Consider the following 19,113-nt stretch of genomic DNA (forward strand, 5'->3'; position numbering starts at 1 on the left):
ATTCAGTGATAGATACTCTGGTCCAAGCCAGAAAACCTGTGACTAGAAAGATTTACCATAAAATATGGAAAAGATATATCTGTTGGCGTGAATCCAAGGGATTCTCCTGGAGTAAGATTAAAATTCCTAAGATCCTCTCCTTTCTCCAAGAAGGTTTGGATAAGGGATTGTCAGCGAGTTCTCTAAAAGGACAGATTTCTGCTTTATCTGTCTTGTTACACAAACGACTGGCAGCTGTGCCAGATGTACAAGCTTTTGTACAGGCTTTGGTCAGAATCAAGCCTGTTTACAGACCCTTGACTCCTCCCTGGAGTCTAAATTTAGTTCTTTCAGTTCTTCAAGGGGTTCCGTTTGAACCCTTACATTCCATAGATATCAAGTTACTATCTTGGAAAGTTCTGTTTTTGGTTGCTATTTCTTCTGCTAGAAGAGTTTCTGAATTATCTGCTTTGCAGTGTGATCCACCCTATCTGGTGTTTCATTCAGATAAGGTTGTTTTGCGTACCAAGCCTGGTTTTCTTCCAAAAGTTGTTTCCAACAAGAATATTAACCAGGAAATAGTTGTTCCTTCTTTGTGTCCGAATCCAGTTTCAAAGAAGGAACGTTTGTTACACAATTTAGATGTAGTCCGTGCTTTAAAGTTCTATTTAGAAGCAATAAAGGATTTCAGACAAACTTCTTCTTTGTTTGTCGTTTTTTCTGGTAAGAGGAGAGGACAAAAAGCTACTGCTACCTCTCTTTCTTTCTGGCTGAAAAGCATCATCCGATTGGCTTATGAGACTGCCGGACGGCAGCCTCCTGAACGAATCACAGCTCACTTTACTAGGGCTGTGGCTTCCACTTGGGCCTTCAAGAACGAGGCTTCTGTTGATCAGATATGTAAGGCAGCGACTTGGTCTTCTCTGCATACTTTTGCCAAATTCTACAAATTTGATACTTATGCTTCTTCGGAGGCTATTTTTGGGAGAAAGGTTTTGCAAGCCGTGGTGCCTTCTGTTTAGGTAACCTGATTTGCTCCCTCCCTTCATCCGTGTCCTAAAGCTTTGGTATTGGTTCCCACAAGTTATGGATGACGCCGTGGACCGGACACACCAATGTTGGAGAAAACAGAATTTATGCTTACCTGATAAATTACTTTCTCCAACGGTGTGTCCGGTCCACGGCCCGCCCTGGTTTTTTAATCAGGTTAGAAAAATTTCTTTCTCTATACACTACAGTCACCACGGTCACCACGGCACCCTATAGTTTCTCCTTTTTTTCTCCTAACCGTCGGTCGAATGACTGAGGGGGCGGAGCCTGGGAGGGACTATATGGACAGCTTTTGCTGTGCTCTTTGCCATTTCCTGTTGGGGAAGAGAATATTCCCACAAGTTATGGATGACGCCGTGGACCGGACACACCGTTGGAGAAAGACATTTATCAGGTAAGCATAAATTCTGTTTTTTGGTAGTCCTATCCTAATTGCGAGTTACCCATTTGGGATATTTAATTTCTTGTTTTGAATATACTGTCTACAGTATGAGGTACCCTTTTGTGTTTTGTTTTCAGTGATCTGTCTGAGGTTCCCAACAATTTGAAGAGGAGCAGCCCTAGTGAACTGAAATCCAGTTTGCGGCTTGACTGATACTTTGCAATATTTTCATTATACAATCTTTTGATACATTACATCTTCTGGGTTACCATTAGTGCCCCCTAGAACTTAGCCACAAATTCTCATTGACTAAATGTCTGTCACTCACACGCCAATGCAGCAGGCTTGTGCTCAACTTCAACTCAGTCCTCTTCCTTCCGTTGCTCAACACATGGAAATTGTGGGGCTCATGTTTGCTGCCTCAGATGCAGACCCACTTGCCAGATTTAATCTTTGGTTTCTCCAATTGCAGATTCTGTATCAGTGAAATGGATACTACAAGGATCCTCCTCAGAAGATCCTGTTTTATCACAAGACAGACTTTACCTGGTTATTCAGGGCGCTTTCATTTCTTTGGTCAGCATGGGTAGTGATCATCACAGATGCCAGCCTGAAAAGTTGGGGTGCTGAACGGGTGTTGCCCCAGAGAAAGCTGTGAGTTTGGTCTCCTCAGGTGGCAAGGTTAACAATAAACCTTCTAGAACTCTGCACAGTCTTCAGTCCTCTTTAGATTTGGCCCAAACCCAGGCAAATATCCTTTATTTGTTTCTAGTGAACAAGTGGCAGGCTGGCTTTCTCAGACACCAGTGCCTCCAATGGGGGAGTGGTCTCTGAACCAGGAGGTTTTTGACCTGATAGATGCTGGGGTTTGCAAAAGATATATTTTAAAGCCAAAGAACAAGCTTCAGTCATTCTTATTGCTTTGGCGTGGCTGTGGTATGCAGGTTTGATTCACATGTCTTTGTGCCTGCCTTGTTGGCTTCCTCTTTCTTTCACAACCTCAAAATTCTGCTTTAAATCCTAAGCGGCTGTGTTAACCCCCATCTACAGATATTTGGTAATTGAATTATAAAGTAACTAATACACCTTAAGTGCAAATCATTTTAATTGAGTGGCCATATCTTTTACATTATCCGTATCAGAAATTGTTACTGTTCTTGTAGACCTCTATTCTTGGTAGTTTAAAAGAAGATTTTGTGCACAACCAAGATTATTTTTTTCGTCCGTGAAGATACCGAAATTATTTATTTAAATCAGAAAGACTTGGAGCTTCTTCTTTACAAACTGGGCAGTAAGAACTTTTTGCGTATTGTACAAAAAACAAATATTCAACTAAGTAGGAAAAGGGTTTCCTGCCTGTGGTATATTTCATTTTAATCCTTTTGTGTCTTTCACGGAGAAAAACTTTTCTTAACTGGATCAGACTGGTCTCATTAAAAAAAGACTTTGAAACCTTAAAATTCTAGACAAATAATTTTTAAAGCCTATCCCAGACATATGTTTGACATATTGTGTAAGGGGAAGACATCTGGTTGTCCCGCCATCTGTTATGGCTTTTGTGCTTACTGGCCAAAGAAAAAGACCAGATATGGTTATAACGTCTTTTATGGTAGATTGATCACATAAGATACAGCCTATTTTAGCCCAAATGTCTTATGTCAAACAATGCTCAATTTTGACGAAAGCATTTCAGAAGTAGTGTTTCAAGCACTGAATTATACACATTTTCATGTACAAAGTTTTAAATGCAGACACATTGTTTAGCTTGATATACAAGAGTTTTTATAATTTGTATTTTTTTTTTTTTTTTAAAGATTAAGCGACGTCATAAAAGACACATTTGGTTTTCTTCTCAATAATGCTTTCACGTTTCCTTGACCATGACCCTCATTTGTGACTGTTATTGAATGTTAGTGTAATGAACCTCTGTGAGATAAGTGGAAGACCTGTAACATAGTTGAAAAGATTTATTGATGTTGGTGGAAGATGTAAACACCTGTGCAGGATGCTTTCGAGGAACACTGGATCTACAATTAACTCTAGCTGTTCCTAAAGTAGTTTGAGGTAGTGGAACTGAAGAGAACAAAACACATGTGGTGGAATATGAACAAGGCCGAAATGATGAATATATAGGTTGGTTAATAAGTTATTAGACACAGAGGACCGGGTTGATCAAAACGTGCACCTGTACCCATTTCTCTTGTAAGATGTATCCAGTCCACGGATTCATCCATTACTTGTGGGATATTCTCCTTCCCAACAGGAAGCTGCAAGAGGATCACCCACAGCAGAGCTGTCTATATAGCTCCTCCCCTAACTGCCACCTCCTAGTCATTCTCTTGCAGCTCTCGACAAGGGAAGTAGCTAGAGAGATGTGGTGCATTAATGTAGTTTATCTTCAATCAAAAGTTTGTTATTTTCAAATGGTACCGGAGTTGTACTATTTTAGCCTCAGGCAGAAAGTTAAAGAAGAGTCTGCATGTGGTCTTTGATGATCTTAGCAGGTTGTAACTAAGATCCATTGCTGTTCTCACACATAACTGAAGAGATGGGTAACTTCAGCTGGGGGTAATAGCGTGCAGGGTCTCCTGCTCTGAGGTATGTGCAGTTTTAAATTTTTCTAGAGAAATGATATGCTAGAAAATGCTGACAATACCGGATTTACTTAAGGTAAGCCTGATTACAGTGATTTAATAACGACTGGTATCATGCTTGCTGTAAAGGGTAATATTTTTATTATTTACTCACATTACTGAATAGATATAACGTTTGCTTGAAGGTGTATGAAGGTTTATTACATATTGGTATTAAAACTTTATTCTGGGCGCCAGTTTTTTCCACATGGCTGACTAGATTTTGCCTAGGGATAGTTTTTTAGGGCCCTCTCACTGTGAGTACAGGTTGGGAGGGGCCTATTTTCGCGCCTAAATTGCGCATTAGTTTTTGCTGTTTGAGACATCCAGCTTCCCTGAAGGAGTCCCCTGAACATTTAGGACCTTTCTATAGGGTTTTTGTGCCTTCCAAAGTAGTTGTATAGGCAGGTAGGGCCACAGTAGAGCTGTGGCAGTTTGGTGTGACTGTTTAAAAACGTTTTATATTGTTTTTTTGATCCGGTTTTGAAACTAAGGGGTTAATCATCCATTTGCAAGTGGGTGCAATGCTCTTTTAGCCTATTATACACACTGTCAAAATTTCCTAAGATTTACTGCTTTTTTCACTGTTTTGCAGTTTCTGTGATTGTTTTTTTCTTTTAAAGGCACAGTACCGTTTTTATTTTTTGCGTGTTCACAGTTATTAAAGTGTTTTCCAAGCTTGCTGGTCTCATTACTAGTCTCTTTAAACATGTCTGACATAGAGGAAACTCATTGTTCATTATGTTTAGAAGCCATTGTGGAACCCCCTCTTAGAATGTGTACCAAATGCACTGATTTTACTATAGATTACAAAGACCATATTCTGGCTTTAAAAAATTTATCACCAGAAGAAATTGACAAGGAGGAAGTTATGCCGTCTAACTCTCCCCACGTGTCAGATCCTATAAATCCCGCTCAGGGGACGCCTAGTACATCTAGCGTGCCCATTGCGTATACCTTGCAAGACATGGCGGCAGTTATGAATCATACCCTTACAGAGGTATTATCTAAACTGCCAGGATTGCAAGGAAAGCGAGACAGCTCTGGGACTAGAATAAATACAGAGCTCTCTGATGCTTTAGTAGCTATGTCTGATACACCCTCACATTATACTGAAGCTGAAGCAGGGGAGCTTCAATCTGTGGGTGATTTTTCTGATTCAGGGAAGATACTTCAATCTGATTTTGCTATGTCTACATTTAAATTTAAGCTTGAACACCTCCGCGTATTGCTCAGGGAGGTTTTAGCAACTCTGGATGACTGTGACACTATTGTAGTCCCAGAGAAATTATGTAGATTGGATAAATATTATGCAGTACCTACTTACACTGATATTTTTCCAATCCCTAAAAGGTTTTCTGAAATCATTACTAAGGAATGGGATAGACCAGGTGTACCATTCTCTCCCCCTCCTGTTTTTAAAAAGATGTTTCCTATAGACGCCGCTACACAGGACTTATGGCAGACGGTCCCTAAGGTGGAGGGAGCAGTTTCTACTCTAGCTAAGCGTACCACTATCCCTGTCGAGGACAGTTGTGCTTTTCTAGATCCAATGGATAAAAAATTAGAGGGTTACCTTAAGAAAATTTTTATTCAACAAGGTTTTATTCTCTATCCTCTTGCATGCATTGCTGCCGCGGCTTTCTGGTTTGAGTCCCTAGAGGAGGCTCTACAGGTTGAAACCCCGTTGGAAGATATTATTGACAAGCTTAGGGCCCTTAAGCTAGCCAATTCATTTGTTTCTGATGCCGTTGTTCATTTAACGAAGCGAACGGCTAAAAATTCAGGTTTTGCTATTCAGGCGCGTAGGGCGCTATAGCTTAAATCCTGGTCAGCGGACGTGACTTCAAAGTCTAAACTTCTCAACTTTCCCTTCAAAGGACAGACCCTATTCGGGCCTGGACTGAAGGAGATCATTTCTGACATCACTGGAGGAAAAGGTCACGCCCTTCCTCAAGACAGGTCCAACAAATTAAGGACCAAACAGTCTAGTTTTCGGCCCTTTCGAAATTTCAAGAGTGGCGCAGCTTCAACTTCCTCTAACACAAAACAAGAGGGAACTTTTGCCCAGTCTAAGCCGGTCTGGAGACCTAACCAGGCTTGGAACAAGGGGAAACAGGCCAAAAAGCCTGCTGCTGCCTCTAAGACAGCATGAAGGAGCAGCCCCTGATCCGGAAACGGATCTAGTAGGGGGCAGACTCTCTCTATTTGCCCAGGCTTGGGCAAGAGATGTCCAGGATCCCTGGGCATTGGAAATTGTGTCCAAGGGTTATCTTCTGGAATTCAAAACCTCTCCCCCAAAAGGGAGATTTCATCTCTCACTTTTATCTGCAAACCAGATAAAGAGAGAGGCATTCTTACATTGTGTTCAAGACCTTCTAATTATGGGAGTGATCCACCCAGTTCCGCAGGAGGAACAGGATCAGGGCTTCTATTCAAATCTGTTTGTAGTTCCCAAGAAAGAGGGAACATTCAGACCAATCTTAGATCTCAAGATCTTAAACAAATTTCTCAGAGTTCCATCCTTCAAGATGGAGACTATTCGAACCATCCTTCCTATGATCCAGGAGGGTCAATATATGACTACGGTAGACCTAAAGGATGCTTATCTTCACATCTCGATACACAAAGATCATCATCGTTTTCTCAGGTTTGCCTTTCTAGACAGGCACTACCAGTTTGTGGCTCTTCCCTTCGGGTCCTAAGGCCGTGGGGTATAGCAGTAGCCCCTTACTTAGACAACATTCTGATACAGGTGTCGACTTTTAAAGTTGCCAGGTCCCACACGGACATTGTTCTGGCATTTCTGAGGTCCCATGGGTGGAAGGTGAACAAAGAAAAGAGCTCTCTATCACCTCTAACAAAAGTTTCATTCCTAGGTACTCTGATAGATTCGGTAGAAATGAAGATTTACCTAACGAAGGCCTGATAAACTTCTAGACTCTTGCCGTGTTCTTTATTCCACTTCTCGTCCTTCAGTGGCTCAGCGTATGGAAGTAATCGGTTTAATGGTAGCGGCAATGGACATAGTACCGTTTGCCCGCCTACATCTCAGACCGCTGCAACTTTGCATGCTCAGTCAGTGGAATGGGGATTACACAGATTTGTCCCCTCTACTAAATCTGGATCAAGAAACCAGGGATTCTCTTCTCTGGTGGCTATCTCAGGTCCATCTGTCCCAGGAGATGAGCTTCGGCAGGCCAGATTGGACTATAGTAATGACAGATGCCAGCCTTCTGGGCTGGGGTGCAGTCTGGAACTCCCTGAAGGCTTAGGGCTCATGGCTCAGGAGGAGGCTCTCCTTCCAATAAACATTCTGGAATTAAGAGCGATATTCAATGCTCTTCAGGCTTGGCCTCAGCTAGCTGCGGTCAGGTTCATCAGATTTCAGTCGGACAACTGTAGCCTACATCAACCATCATGGGGGAACAAGGAGCCCCCTGGCAATATTGGAGGTTTCAAAGATAATTCTATGGGCAGAGGTTCACTCTTGCCATCTCTCAGCTATCCATATCCCAGGAGTAGAGAACTGGGAGGCGGATTTTCTAAGTCGGCAGACTTTTCATCCGGGGGAGTGGGAGCTCCATCTGGAGGTATTTGCCCAGCTGATTAAACTATTGGGCAAACCAGAACTGGATCTTATGGCGTCTCGTCAGAACGCCAAACTTCCTTGTTATGGGTCCAGGTCAATGGATCCCCAGGCAGCGCTGATAGATGCTCTAGCAGCGCCCTGTTCCTTCAGCCTGGCTTATGTGTTTCCACCGTTTCCTCTGCTCCCTCGGCTGATTGCCAAGATCAAGCAGGAGAGAGCTTTGGTGATTTTGATAGCTCCTGCGTGGCCACGCAGGACTTGGTATGCAGATCTGGTGGACATGTCATCCTTTCCACCATGGACTCTGCCGCTGAGGCAGAACCTTCTACTTCAAGGTCCCTTCAAACATCCAAATCTAATTTCTCTGCGTCTGACTGCTTGGAGATTGAACGCTTGATTTTATCTAAGCGTGGTTTTTCCGAGTCGGTCATCGATACCTTAATTCAGGCTCGAAAGCCTGTCACCAGGAAAATCTATCATAAGATATGGTGTTTATATCTTCATTGGTGTGAATCCAAGGGTTACTCATGGAGTAAAGTCAGGATTCCCAGGATATTGTCTTTTCTCCAAGAAGGATTGGAGAAGGGATTGTCAGCTAGTTCCTTAAAGGGACAGATTTCTGCTCTGTCTATTCTTTTGCACAAGAGTCTGGCGGATGTTCCAGACGTTCAGGCGTTTTGTCAGGCTTTAGTTAGAATCAAGCCTGTGTTTAAACCTGTTGCTCCGCCATGGAGTTTAAATTTAGTTCTTAAAGTTCTTCAAGGGGTTCCGTTTGAACCTCTGCATTCCATAGATATCAAGCTGTTATCTTGGAAAGTTCTGTTCTTGGTAGCTATCTCTTCGGCTCAAAGAGTTTCAGAGTTATCTGCCTTGCAGTGTGATTCCCCTTATCTGATCTTCCATGCAGATAAGGTAGTGTTGCGTACCAAACCTGGGTTTCTTCCTAAGGTGGTATCTAATAAGAATATCAATCAGGAGATTGTTGTTCCGTCACTGTGTCCTAATCCTTCTTCTTCAAAAAAGGAGCGAACGTCTATTACACAATCTTGACGTGGTTCGTGCTTTAAAGTTTTATTTACAAGCTACTAAAGATTTTCGTCAAACATCTGCATTGTTTGTTGTCTACTCTGGACAGAGGAAAGGCCAAAAGGCTTCGGCAACTTCTCTTTCCTTTTGGTTAAGAAGTATAATCCGCTTAGCTTATGAGACTGCTGGCCAGCAGCCTCCTGTAAGAATTACAGCTCATTCCACTAGAGCAGTGGCTTCCATATGGGCTTTTAAGAATGAGGCTTCTGTTGAACAGATTTGTAAGGCGGCGACTTGGTCTTCGCTTCATACTTTTTCTAAATTCTACAAATTTGATACTTTTGCTTCTTCGGAGGCTATATTTGGGAGAAAGGTCTTACAGGCAGTGGTGCCTTCCGTTGAAGCGCCTGCCTTGTCCCTCCCTTCATCCGTGTCCTATAGCTTTGGTATTGGTATCCCACAAGTAATGGATGAATCCGTGGACTGGATACACCTTACAAGAGAAAACAAAATTAATGCTTACCAGAGATAAGATCTTTTAGAAAAATGACAGGAAGGAAGTTGATTTTTTAAGGGAGGAACCCTCTTAATGATGAGATTAGCTTTGTTTTCTTTTACCTTTAGCCATGATATGTATATAGTTTTATTTAAGTAAGAAACTTTTATTATTTGCATTACTTTGCAGTGTGATTTATATATATTTATATATATATATATATATATATATATATATATATATATATATATATATAGAGTGAGAGTTACAGTTAGAGTGAGAGTTACAGTTAGAGTTACAGTTAGAGTGAGAGTTAGAGAGAGAGAGAGTTAGAGAGAGAGAGCGTTAGAGAGATTGATTGAGAGAGATTGATTGAGAGAGATTGATTGAGAGAGAGAGATTGATTGAGAGAGAGAGATATAGATATATATATAGCGACTACCTAATAGATATTCTTGTGGATGGGAATTTACTTGTTACTTCTTGCTTAGAAGAAGAAGAATTCTCTGAAGAAATAGGTAGAGTTTGAAGTACTGCTGGAATCCCTTCTATGCATACATACTGAATAAGTAACTATGTAATTTAAATAAATCTACAGTTGCAGTGTTTTACAGGGTTATATTTTTTTTATTAAAGTGTTTTTTTAATAAATGCACAGTATAAATCTACAGTTAAGCCCTGCATTGCAAAATAAATTAATTAAAAATAGATTTTGTTCTGTAGTTTTTTACAATAGCAGAGCAGTCCAGAGATATACCTCTTAAAACCCTCTTGAATATGTTTGCCTTATGTCTTTTGCTGTGGTCAGTCAGATGTAACTAAGCTCCTGCTCTTATTTAAGCAATCACTGTATATATAATTGTATTAAGTTTTAATTAGTGATATTGTTAGAACTTGAAGTGTATATTTTTGTTTCCAAAAGTACGTCGTGAAATTGATACACTGAATGAAAGATTAGCAGTTGAAGGGCAGACTGTGGATGGAGCAGAATTAAGCAAGGGACAAATGAAAACAAAAGGTAAGTGACAATTAGTTACTGCCTTTTAAGTTGAAGAGTTGATATTATCTCAAATGCAATTCGAAACCAAATACAGTTTCAAATGTATAATCAATCACATTTCTTAACAATGAAAATAACTGGAAAGTAAACATTTAAGGGACATTAAACACTAAATACATGCTAGCTTGAATGATCATTCAAAGAAAAGATTAGTCTGAGAATAGCATGTAGATGTTTTTTTTTTACATTTCATTAGCTGTTTAAATATTGACAAAATAAGTGTTAAGTTTTGGTGTGTATAAAACAATGGGAGCTGCCATGTTGTAACTTAGGTTACCTTCTTTGCTGTGGCCAATTAGAGACGGTTATAAATAGGTCAATAGAGTGAACAGCCAATGGCTGTGTGGAATAGAACAGTGTTCTGCACTGCCATTTCTAACAGGAACTGAAAAGCTCACCATTTCAGAATGGAATTGCAGGAAAATTGGACAAAATAAATAATGAAGCATGTTGCAAAGTTGTTTTTGTTATATATATATATATATATATATATATATATATATATATATATATATATATATATATATATAATTTATTATTTTATATTACCATCTCAAAGTGTTTAATGTCCCTTTATGTTAAGACAAAAACATTTTAAATAACAGATTCATACATGTTTGTGGCTTTCTGTCAGTCTTTAATATTCCAACACAAGAGGTTATGTGACTTTTTTATTTCAATTAATGTAATTTTAAAAAATGTAGGATAATATAAACGCCTTTTGCTTTTGTGTAAACTCCCTAAAAAAAAGCCAAAAAAAAAAAAAAAAAACAGAATCTGTAACCTAACTTTTCAAAATGCTGCAAAATGCCTAAATTTCTTTGCCTCATCTCAGTCATTTAAAGGAAACATAAATGTCAAAATTACATTTCCAAAATTCAGATGAAGTGTACAAATTTTACTTCCTCTAATTTGTTGCACCTGAGAGTATACTGAGGTATGGAGCACATTATTTATAATAATGATTTAAACATTATTGAGAATACTGCTGCCATAAAGTTCTCTAGAAGCGTGCACGATCCTGAACCTACCTAAGTTTGCTGTCATGGAAAGGAGCAAACTTAGTTGTAAATAATTCAATCTGAATCATGAATGTTTCATTTTTAAATTAATACCCCTTTAATTTATTAATATGATCTACTCATCTTTGTTTTTGTGCAGGGCAGAGCAAATTATTTAAAGGGAAATAAAAGTGCAACAAGTAAATGCTCTAATTTGTTTAATTTGTTATTGTATAATTGTTTCATGTAACTGTATTTTTAACATCTACAAAGTGGTTAAATACATAGTTAAAGGGACAGTGTACCTTAAAAATGTGATTCCCCTTAATATGGGTCCAAAGACTTGTTTTAATACCTGCAGAGCTTAAAATGTATGGGAAAATTGCTCCTTTATGCTAATTTTTGTATATGAAATAGCTTTTCCGGCTAACTGAAACCATGACCCATCAAATGAGCTTCTCTTTCTCCATAAAGTCCCCCATTTATGAGGATCAATGCGGAGAAGGTTGTCATCGCTGCCGGAATTTAAGACTGCACACGCAATCGAGCATGCAGGCCGGCCCTGCCTGAGCGTAACCAATTGCTTGTGAGCTGGGCTTATCAGTTATCTGCAACAAACTAGTCTGGGCTGTCTAACTTTTGATACCTCTGAGCTTTCTGTTGCAGGCTTGTCATCTGAAATGTCCCTTGAAGCTCGGCCAGTGTCTCCCTTATCTTATATCTCACTGTATAAAGAAAGATTAGTTCTTAGAAATAGCAAATAAAAATAAAAATGTTAGTACCTCTTATAGTCGATGAGAAAGTGATTTCTCTTGCATATAGTGAGTACTGATGTACTGGTGGGAATAACACAGGAAATAAATAATGGTAAAGGATCTTGTAAACAAATACATTCAAGCAGGTACAATGGTTCTTTTGGGACTCATTAAATAAATCATTGTACACTGTTCCTTTTAAACTCCGCTCCAAAACAGCAAGGCACCACAGACCTAGCTGAACATATCTGGTGAGCCAATGACTTGAGGCGTATTAGCGCTGCCTATCATTTAAAATGTGTCTTGCATGACAATTCTTCTCCCTAACTTTTTTAACATATTCTACAAAATTTCTGTTTTTCAGAGAAACCTTAGCATTTATTTCTTAAAATCTTTACGTGTCACTAGTTCATAATACATCCTTTTCTTGATGTTCTGTCATCAAATGATGCACCTTTTGTCTCTGATCACAAACAATTCATTAATTGCAATTTCCCACTACAGAGAGAACTCTGGTTTAGTTCTTGGTTTTTCATTTTGTCTTTTTCATGTATTGTATGTGCCTCTTTTATAGAGTTGTGACATATTCAAGCTTGGTATTAATAATGATGATGATGTTGATAATGATTTTAATGATTATGATAATGATTATAATAATAATTCTTATAATATGTAAATGTAAATGATTTCAGGTGCAATAATATTGAAACTTGCTATAATGTGCTACGATCCCGTGGTATAGTATTTTATTTGTGTTCTTTTTCACAGCTAGTCACAGTACAAGCCAGCTCTCTCAAAAGTTGAAGACCACTTACAAGGCATCAACCAGCAAGGTAAAATTGTCTCCCTGTAAAAGTCTTAGAATGTAACTGACTGGGATTGACAAATTCTTTGAGAACCCAATTACTTATCTCATCATTTTGCATGTATGTGAAATTGTATACTGTATAATTATATATTATTTAATGTTACTCAGTGTGACAGTGTGTGTCACTAAAAAAAGACATCAGAGGATGTTGGCACACTAGCATTTCTGGACAGACTGAGAAACAATGAATTAAAGGGACAGTCTACTAACCAGAATTTGTATTATTTAAAATATTCCCCCGTTTTGCATAACCAATATGGTTATATTAATATACTTTTTACCTCTGATTACTTTATATCTAAGCCTCTGCAGACTGCCCCCTTATGTTATTTTGACAGACATTTTAGTTAATTTTTGCTGACTCATAAATCCGTGTTAGTGAGCACAATGTTGTCTATATAGAACACATGAACTAGCACGGTCTAGCTGTGAAAAACTGTCAAAATGCAGTAAGATATTAGGCGGCCTTCAAGGGCTTAGAAATTAGCATATGAGCCTACCTAGGTTTAGCTTTCATCAAAGAATACCAAGAGAACAAAGCAAATTTGTTGAAAAAAGTAAATGGTTTAAAAATGCATGCATTATCTAATTCATGAAAGTTTAATTTTGACTAGACTGTCCCTTTAATTTTATTATGTTACTATTTTTTTGTTTTTTTTATTCTTCTGTGTTGTATCTTACAAAGATTTTTATCAATTAACATTTATAACAGATTCACAAAATGTTGTTAGAGTATGATATCTCACAATGTACACTTTGTAGCACTTCTAGAAAAAAATTCAAGAGAATGTGACCCTTCCAATAGTAGCTTTTCCTTATCACGTGAGGGAGACTCTAATACATATGCTATTTATTTAGCTCTGAATGCAACTAAACATATACGCCTAGATTACGAGTCTTGCGTTAACCTTAAAAAGCAGCGTTGAGGGGTCCCAGCGCTGCTTTTTAATGCCCGCTGGTATTACGAGTCAGGCAGGTACAGGTGTACCGCTCACTTTTTTTCCGCGATTTTAGCATACCGCAAATCCCCTTAAGTCAATTGCGTATACTATCTTTTTAATGGGATTTGCTTAACGCCGGTATTACGATTGCTGGAAAAAGTGAGCGGTAGACCCTCTCCTCTCCAGACTCATTTAAAAGTCAGTAGTTAAGAGTTTTATGGGCTAACGCCGTAACATAAAACTCTTAACTAAAGTGCTAAAATTACACTAACACCTATAAACTACCTATTAACCCCTAAACCGAGGCCCCCCCACACATCGCAAACACTTAACTAAAATGTTTAACCCCTAATCTGCTGACCGGACATCGCCGCCACTTTAATAAATATATTAACCCCTAAACCGCCGCACTCCCGCCTCGCAAACACTAGTTAAATTTTATTAACTCCTAATCTGCCGGCCCTAACATCGCCGACACCTACCTACATTTATTAACCCCTAATCTGCTGCCCCCAACGTCGCCACTACTATATTAAATGTATTAACCCCTAAATCTAACCCTAACACCCCCCTAACTTAAATATAATTTAAAAAAAATATAAATAAAATTACTACAATTAACTAAATTATTCCTATTTAAAACTAAATACTTACCTGTAAAATAAACCCTAAGCTAGCTACAATATAACTAATAGTTACATTGTAGCTAGCTTAGGGTTTATTTTTATTTTACAGGCAACTTTGTATTTATTGTTATTAAATAGTTATTAACTATTTAATAACTACCTAGTTAAAATAAGTACAAATGTACCTGTAAAATAAACCCTAACCTAAGTTACAATTACACCCAACACTACACTATAATTAAATTAATTACCTAAACTAACTACAATTTAATATAATTAAATTAAATAAACTAAAGTACAAAAAACAAACGAACACTAAATTACAAAAAAATAAAGAAATTACAAATTTTTAAACTAATTACACCTAATCTAATCCCCCTAATAAAATAACCCCCCCCCCCCAAAATAAAAAAATTCCCTACCCTATACTAAATTACAAATAGCCCTTTTTGCTTATTGTACCTAGTTAAAATAAATACAAAGTTGCCTGTAAAATAAAAATAAACCCTGAGATAGCTACAATGTAACTATTAGTTATATTGTAGCTAGCTTAGGGTTTATTTTACAGGTAAGAATTTAGTTAATTATAGTAAATTTATTTAGATGTATTTAAATTTATATTTAAGTTAGGGGGGGTTAGGGTTAGACTTGGGTTTAGGGGTTAATAAATTTATTATAGTGGCGGCGAAGTTGGCGGTGGCAGATTAGGGGTTAATAAATTTAATATAGTTGCGGCTACGTTGGGGGGGCTGATTAGGGGTTAATTAATAAAATGTAGGGTTCGGCGATGTTGGGCGCATCAGATTAGGGGTTCATAAGTATAATGTAGGTGGCGGCGGTGTCCAGAGCGGCAGATTAGGGGTTAATAATATAATGTAGGTGGCGACAATGTTGGGGACGGCAGATTAGGGGTTAATAAGTGTAAGGTTAGGGGTGTTTAGACTCGGGGCTCATGTTAGGGTGTTAGGTGTAAACGTAAATTTTCTTTCCCCATAGGAAACAATGGGGGCTGCGTTAGGAGCTTTACGCTGCTTTTTTGCAGGTGTTAGGTTTTTTTTCAGCCAGCTCAACCCCATTGTTTCTTATGGGGAAATCTTGCACGAGCACGTTTTACCTGCTTACCGCTACCGTAAGCAACGCTGGTATTGAGGTGAGATGTGGAGCAAAATTTTGCTCAACGCTCACTTTTCTGAGGCGAACGCCGGCTTGCAGAAAACTCGTAATACCAGCGTTGTCTTAAGTGAGCGGTAAGAAAAAAAGGAGCGTTAGTTAGCACCCCACAGCCTTACCGACTCGTAATATAGCCGATAGTAAATTCCTTTTAATAGTGAAATGTAAAGTTCTCTATAGCTTTTTTTTTAAAAAGGAATAGCTGCCTTTCTCTTCTTTATATTTTGAACACTTGATAGAAGTAAATTGAAAATGTCAAGATACAATCCTGTGGAGTAGTTAATACCTGGATTGGCTACCCAGCAGAGGTGGTATTGTGGTCTCAGCCTGGAAAGGGTTAATGTGAACTGTATGTTCTTTGTTTAATGTGTAGGAAGTTTCAAAACCCACCCCCTCCTTCCACCTCCTCTTGGAGACTTAGACTGTGAGCCACGGCTAGCTGTGCATTTGCTAACTCGTCATAAATTATGACTAGGGCGGGTACTTTGACAAGACAAAGAGAATTTGAGTTTTAAACTTGATGTAACAGAAAGGCTGGGTTAGAATTGCCCTGGGACCCAAGCAGCTAACATCATGAACATCTAAAGGAACTTGGTAATAAGTTTGATATTGTGTGTGTATTCTTTATAAGGCCCAATTATTTTTTTTAAAGAATTTGTAAATTTGTAGCTGTATGTTATTTTGGAAAGTTTTTATAATTTGGCACTGTGTAACTTGTATTGTTATTAAACACATAGAAATCTCATTCTGTCTTTGGGCTCTAATATCTGAATTCACACTCTGTTGAGACGAGGTTAAAGACACGTTACCTAATTGTTAATTGTGTGAGTTATTGTGGTTCCAAAACACCCCATCTTATTTAGAAGTTTTGGTGGTGGCAGAAATTGTTAGCAGTGTGGACAGGATTTGGGGGTTATTGTGGTGTCCCTTTTAAGGTCTTTTTGTAGAGTTACAAGGTTAAGGGAACCAGAGCTGCAGGCTATTAACCCCTTCAGGCCCATACCTCTCTTGTGACGTTGAAAAGGTTTAATTTGTCACAAAAAAGTTGTCTCCGGGTGCATGCTCTATCTGATTCATGAAAGTTTACATTTTGATTTCTAGGTATGCTGTTGAATTGGTGAATGTTTCAATGATCAAATTTGCTTTGTTCTCTTGGTTGTAAAGTAAACTTAAGTAGGGTTTAGCATTCTATGGCAGTGTATAAAATTCTTATAAACATTGTTGCAAACACTGCTGCCAGATGGCTGGATACATGCACGCCTCTGAGCTCATTTAGGACTATTCTTTAAAGGATAGTCTAAACAAATTTAAACTTTCATGATTCAGATAGAGCATGCAATTTTAAGCAGCTTTCTAATTTACTCCTATTATCAATTTTTCTTTGTGCTCTTATTATCTTTATTTGAATGTAAGCATAGGAGCTGTCGCATTTTTGGTTCAGCACCTGGGTAGAGCTTGCTGATTGGTGGCTACATTTAGACGCTAATCACAAAGTGCTACCCAGATTCTGAACTAAAAATGGGCCGGCTCCTATGATTACATTCTTGCTTTTTCAAATAAAGATACCAAGAGAATGAAGAAAACTTGATAATAGGATTAAATTAGAAAGTTGCTTAAAATTTCATGCTCTGTCTGAATCATGAAAGTTTAATTTTGACTAGACTATTCCTTTAACAAGATGTCAAAATTATTGAGCAAAATTGATAATAATGGCAAATTGGATTTTTTTTTAATTTCACGCTCAAATCCAATTCAAGATTAATTTTGACTTTACTGTCCCTTTAACCAATAGTAATTGAAAGAATATTAAAATGGTTTTGGTTCCATCTAACAACATGTCTTTGTTTTATTTTTTATTTATTTTTTATTTTTTGATATACAGTTCTGCATAACGTGCAGTTTTACCGTAAATAAAACAGTGGTATTTAAAATGTTCTTTATGAACTGTATAATAATTAAATGCTTACTACAAAAAGCAGCTTGAAATAAATTTAATCTGAAAGCCTGAAGCATGGCCAACAAATGCAAGAGGCTAATTAAATTGTTAATGTCATTCAGGTAAGACCATAATACAGATAAAAGCAGGCATTCAGGTTTGTAAGCCAAGACCAGAATCCTTTGTGCTGTTTAGTAATATTTCAAATGAATGCTTTTAGTATGTCAGTGAGGGTAAAATTGCATTCATCATTGTCTCGCTTACTGGTTTAGAGGGAAATCAAACTAATGAATAGAAGAAGGGACAATGTAACTTCTGTATATCCTTGCTCATAATCCCTTATTGTCATATAACCATTTGTCATATATGCCCTTTAATGGCAGGACTTGAGTTAAAGGGACAAGTCAAAATTAAACTTTTATGATTCAGATAGAGCAGACAATTTTAAACAACTTTACAATTAACTTCCATTAACAAAATGTGCACAGTCTTTTTATATTTAGACTTTTGAGTCACCAGTTCCTACTGAGCATGTGCAAGAATTCACAGCATATACGTATATGCATTTGTGATTGGCTTATGGTTGTCACATGATGGAGTGGAAATAGACATAACTTTGAAATTTGTCAGAAAAAAATCTACTACTCATTTGACGTTCAGACTTGGTGCTATTGCTATCTTTTTATCATGCATTTAATGATTATGCAAATCTGTATTTACTGGTCCTTTTAAGGAAACATTCTCATAGAAGGGAGTTTAAAATGTATTGGAATCCGTATATAGTTTACATATGGATTAAAGGGAATGCAAAGTGTGTTTTTCCATTATACAATTCTAGAAAAAAATTTATATCAGAAATTCAGTGCATGAGCAGTAAATTAAAGGGGCAGTCTACAGTAGAATTTTCTTTCCTATGACATGGAGAGACCACAACGTCATTCAATTACTAGTGGTATATTCAACTCCTGGCTAGCAGGAGGAGGCAAAGAGCACCCCCGCAAAGCTATTAAGTGTAACTTCCCTTACCCATAATCCCCAGTCATTCTCTTTGCCTCTGTCAATGGAGGTTGTGTGAAGTTGGTGTCTGAAGATTATAATCCTTTTATGGGTACTTTCCCTGCAAGCAAGAATTAGGGTCAAGCTGTGTCCACGTCAATCGTTTGAGTAAAAGTACTGATGGCTTTTAGCAGTTAGAAGGCGGCGAGGAGGTCTTTGCTTTACTTCTAACATTTTGCTACCGCTCTGTAGAAAGCCAGAGTCAGCTACTCTGTTCTTTCTTTTACTACAGGTTCCTGACGGGGAGGTGGAGTACCGTTCACGACCTAGTAGCTGTTACCTGACCTGCAGCTGTTTCCACAGGTAAGTGCATTTTCCTTCTAGGTTCTGAAGGATAGCACTTTAGAGGTAAAACCTCTAGTGGATCAAATTTAGGACCATAGATTATCTATCTAAGTTGTCTTAGATACACTTTTGGGGCAGAATTGCAGGCACAATGTATGCATAAAGTGAAAGTCAATTCAAGGATTGACTATTGAAACAAATAAAGGGGGACTTTCATTCATGAAGTATAAGATACTTCATGTTGAAAGCTCCTTGTT

At 38.1% G+C, this 19,113-nt stretch overlaps 1 protein-coding gene across 1 annotated transcript in view; it reads left to right on the plus strand.

Annotated features, from left to right (window-relative positions):
• WDR37 (WD repeat domain 37) overlaps positions 1 to 19,113 on the plus strand; it is a gene marked incomplete in the record, with an annotated part of 556,897 nt that overhangs the window by 171,471 nt on the left and 366,313 nt on the right. Inside the window, 2 exon segments of the mRNA XM_053713841.1 lie at positions 10,081 to 10,176; positions 12,743 to 12,807. Coding sequence (XP_053569816.1) covers positions 10,081 to 10,176; positions 12,743 to 12,807 — 161 coding nt within the window.

Source organism: Bombina bombina, chromosome 5, assembly GCF_027579735.1.
Source record: "Bombina bombina isolate aBomBom1 chromosome 5, aBomBom1.pri, whole genome shotgun sequence".
Lineage (NCBI taxonomy): Eukaryota > Metazoa > Chordata > Amphibia > Anura > Bombinatoridae > Bombina > Bombina bombina.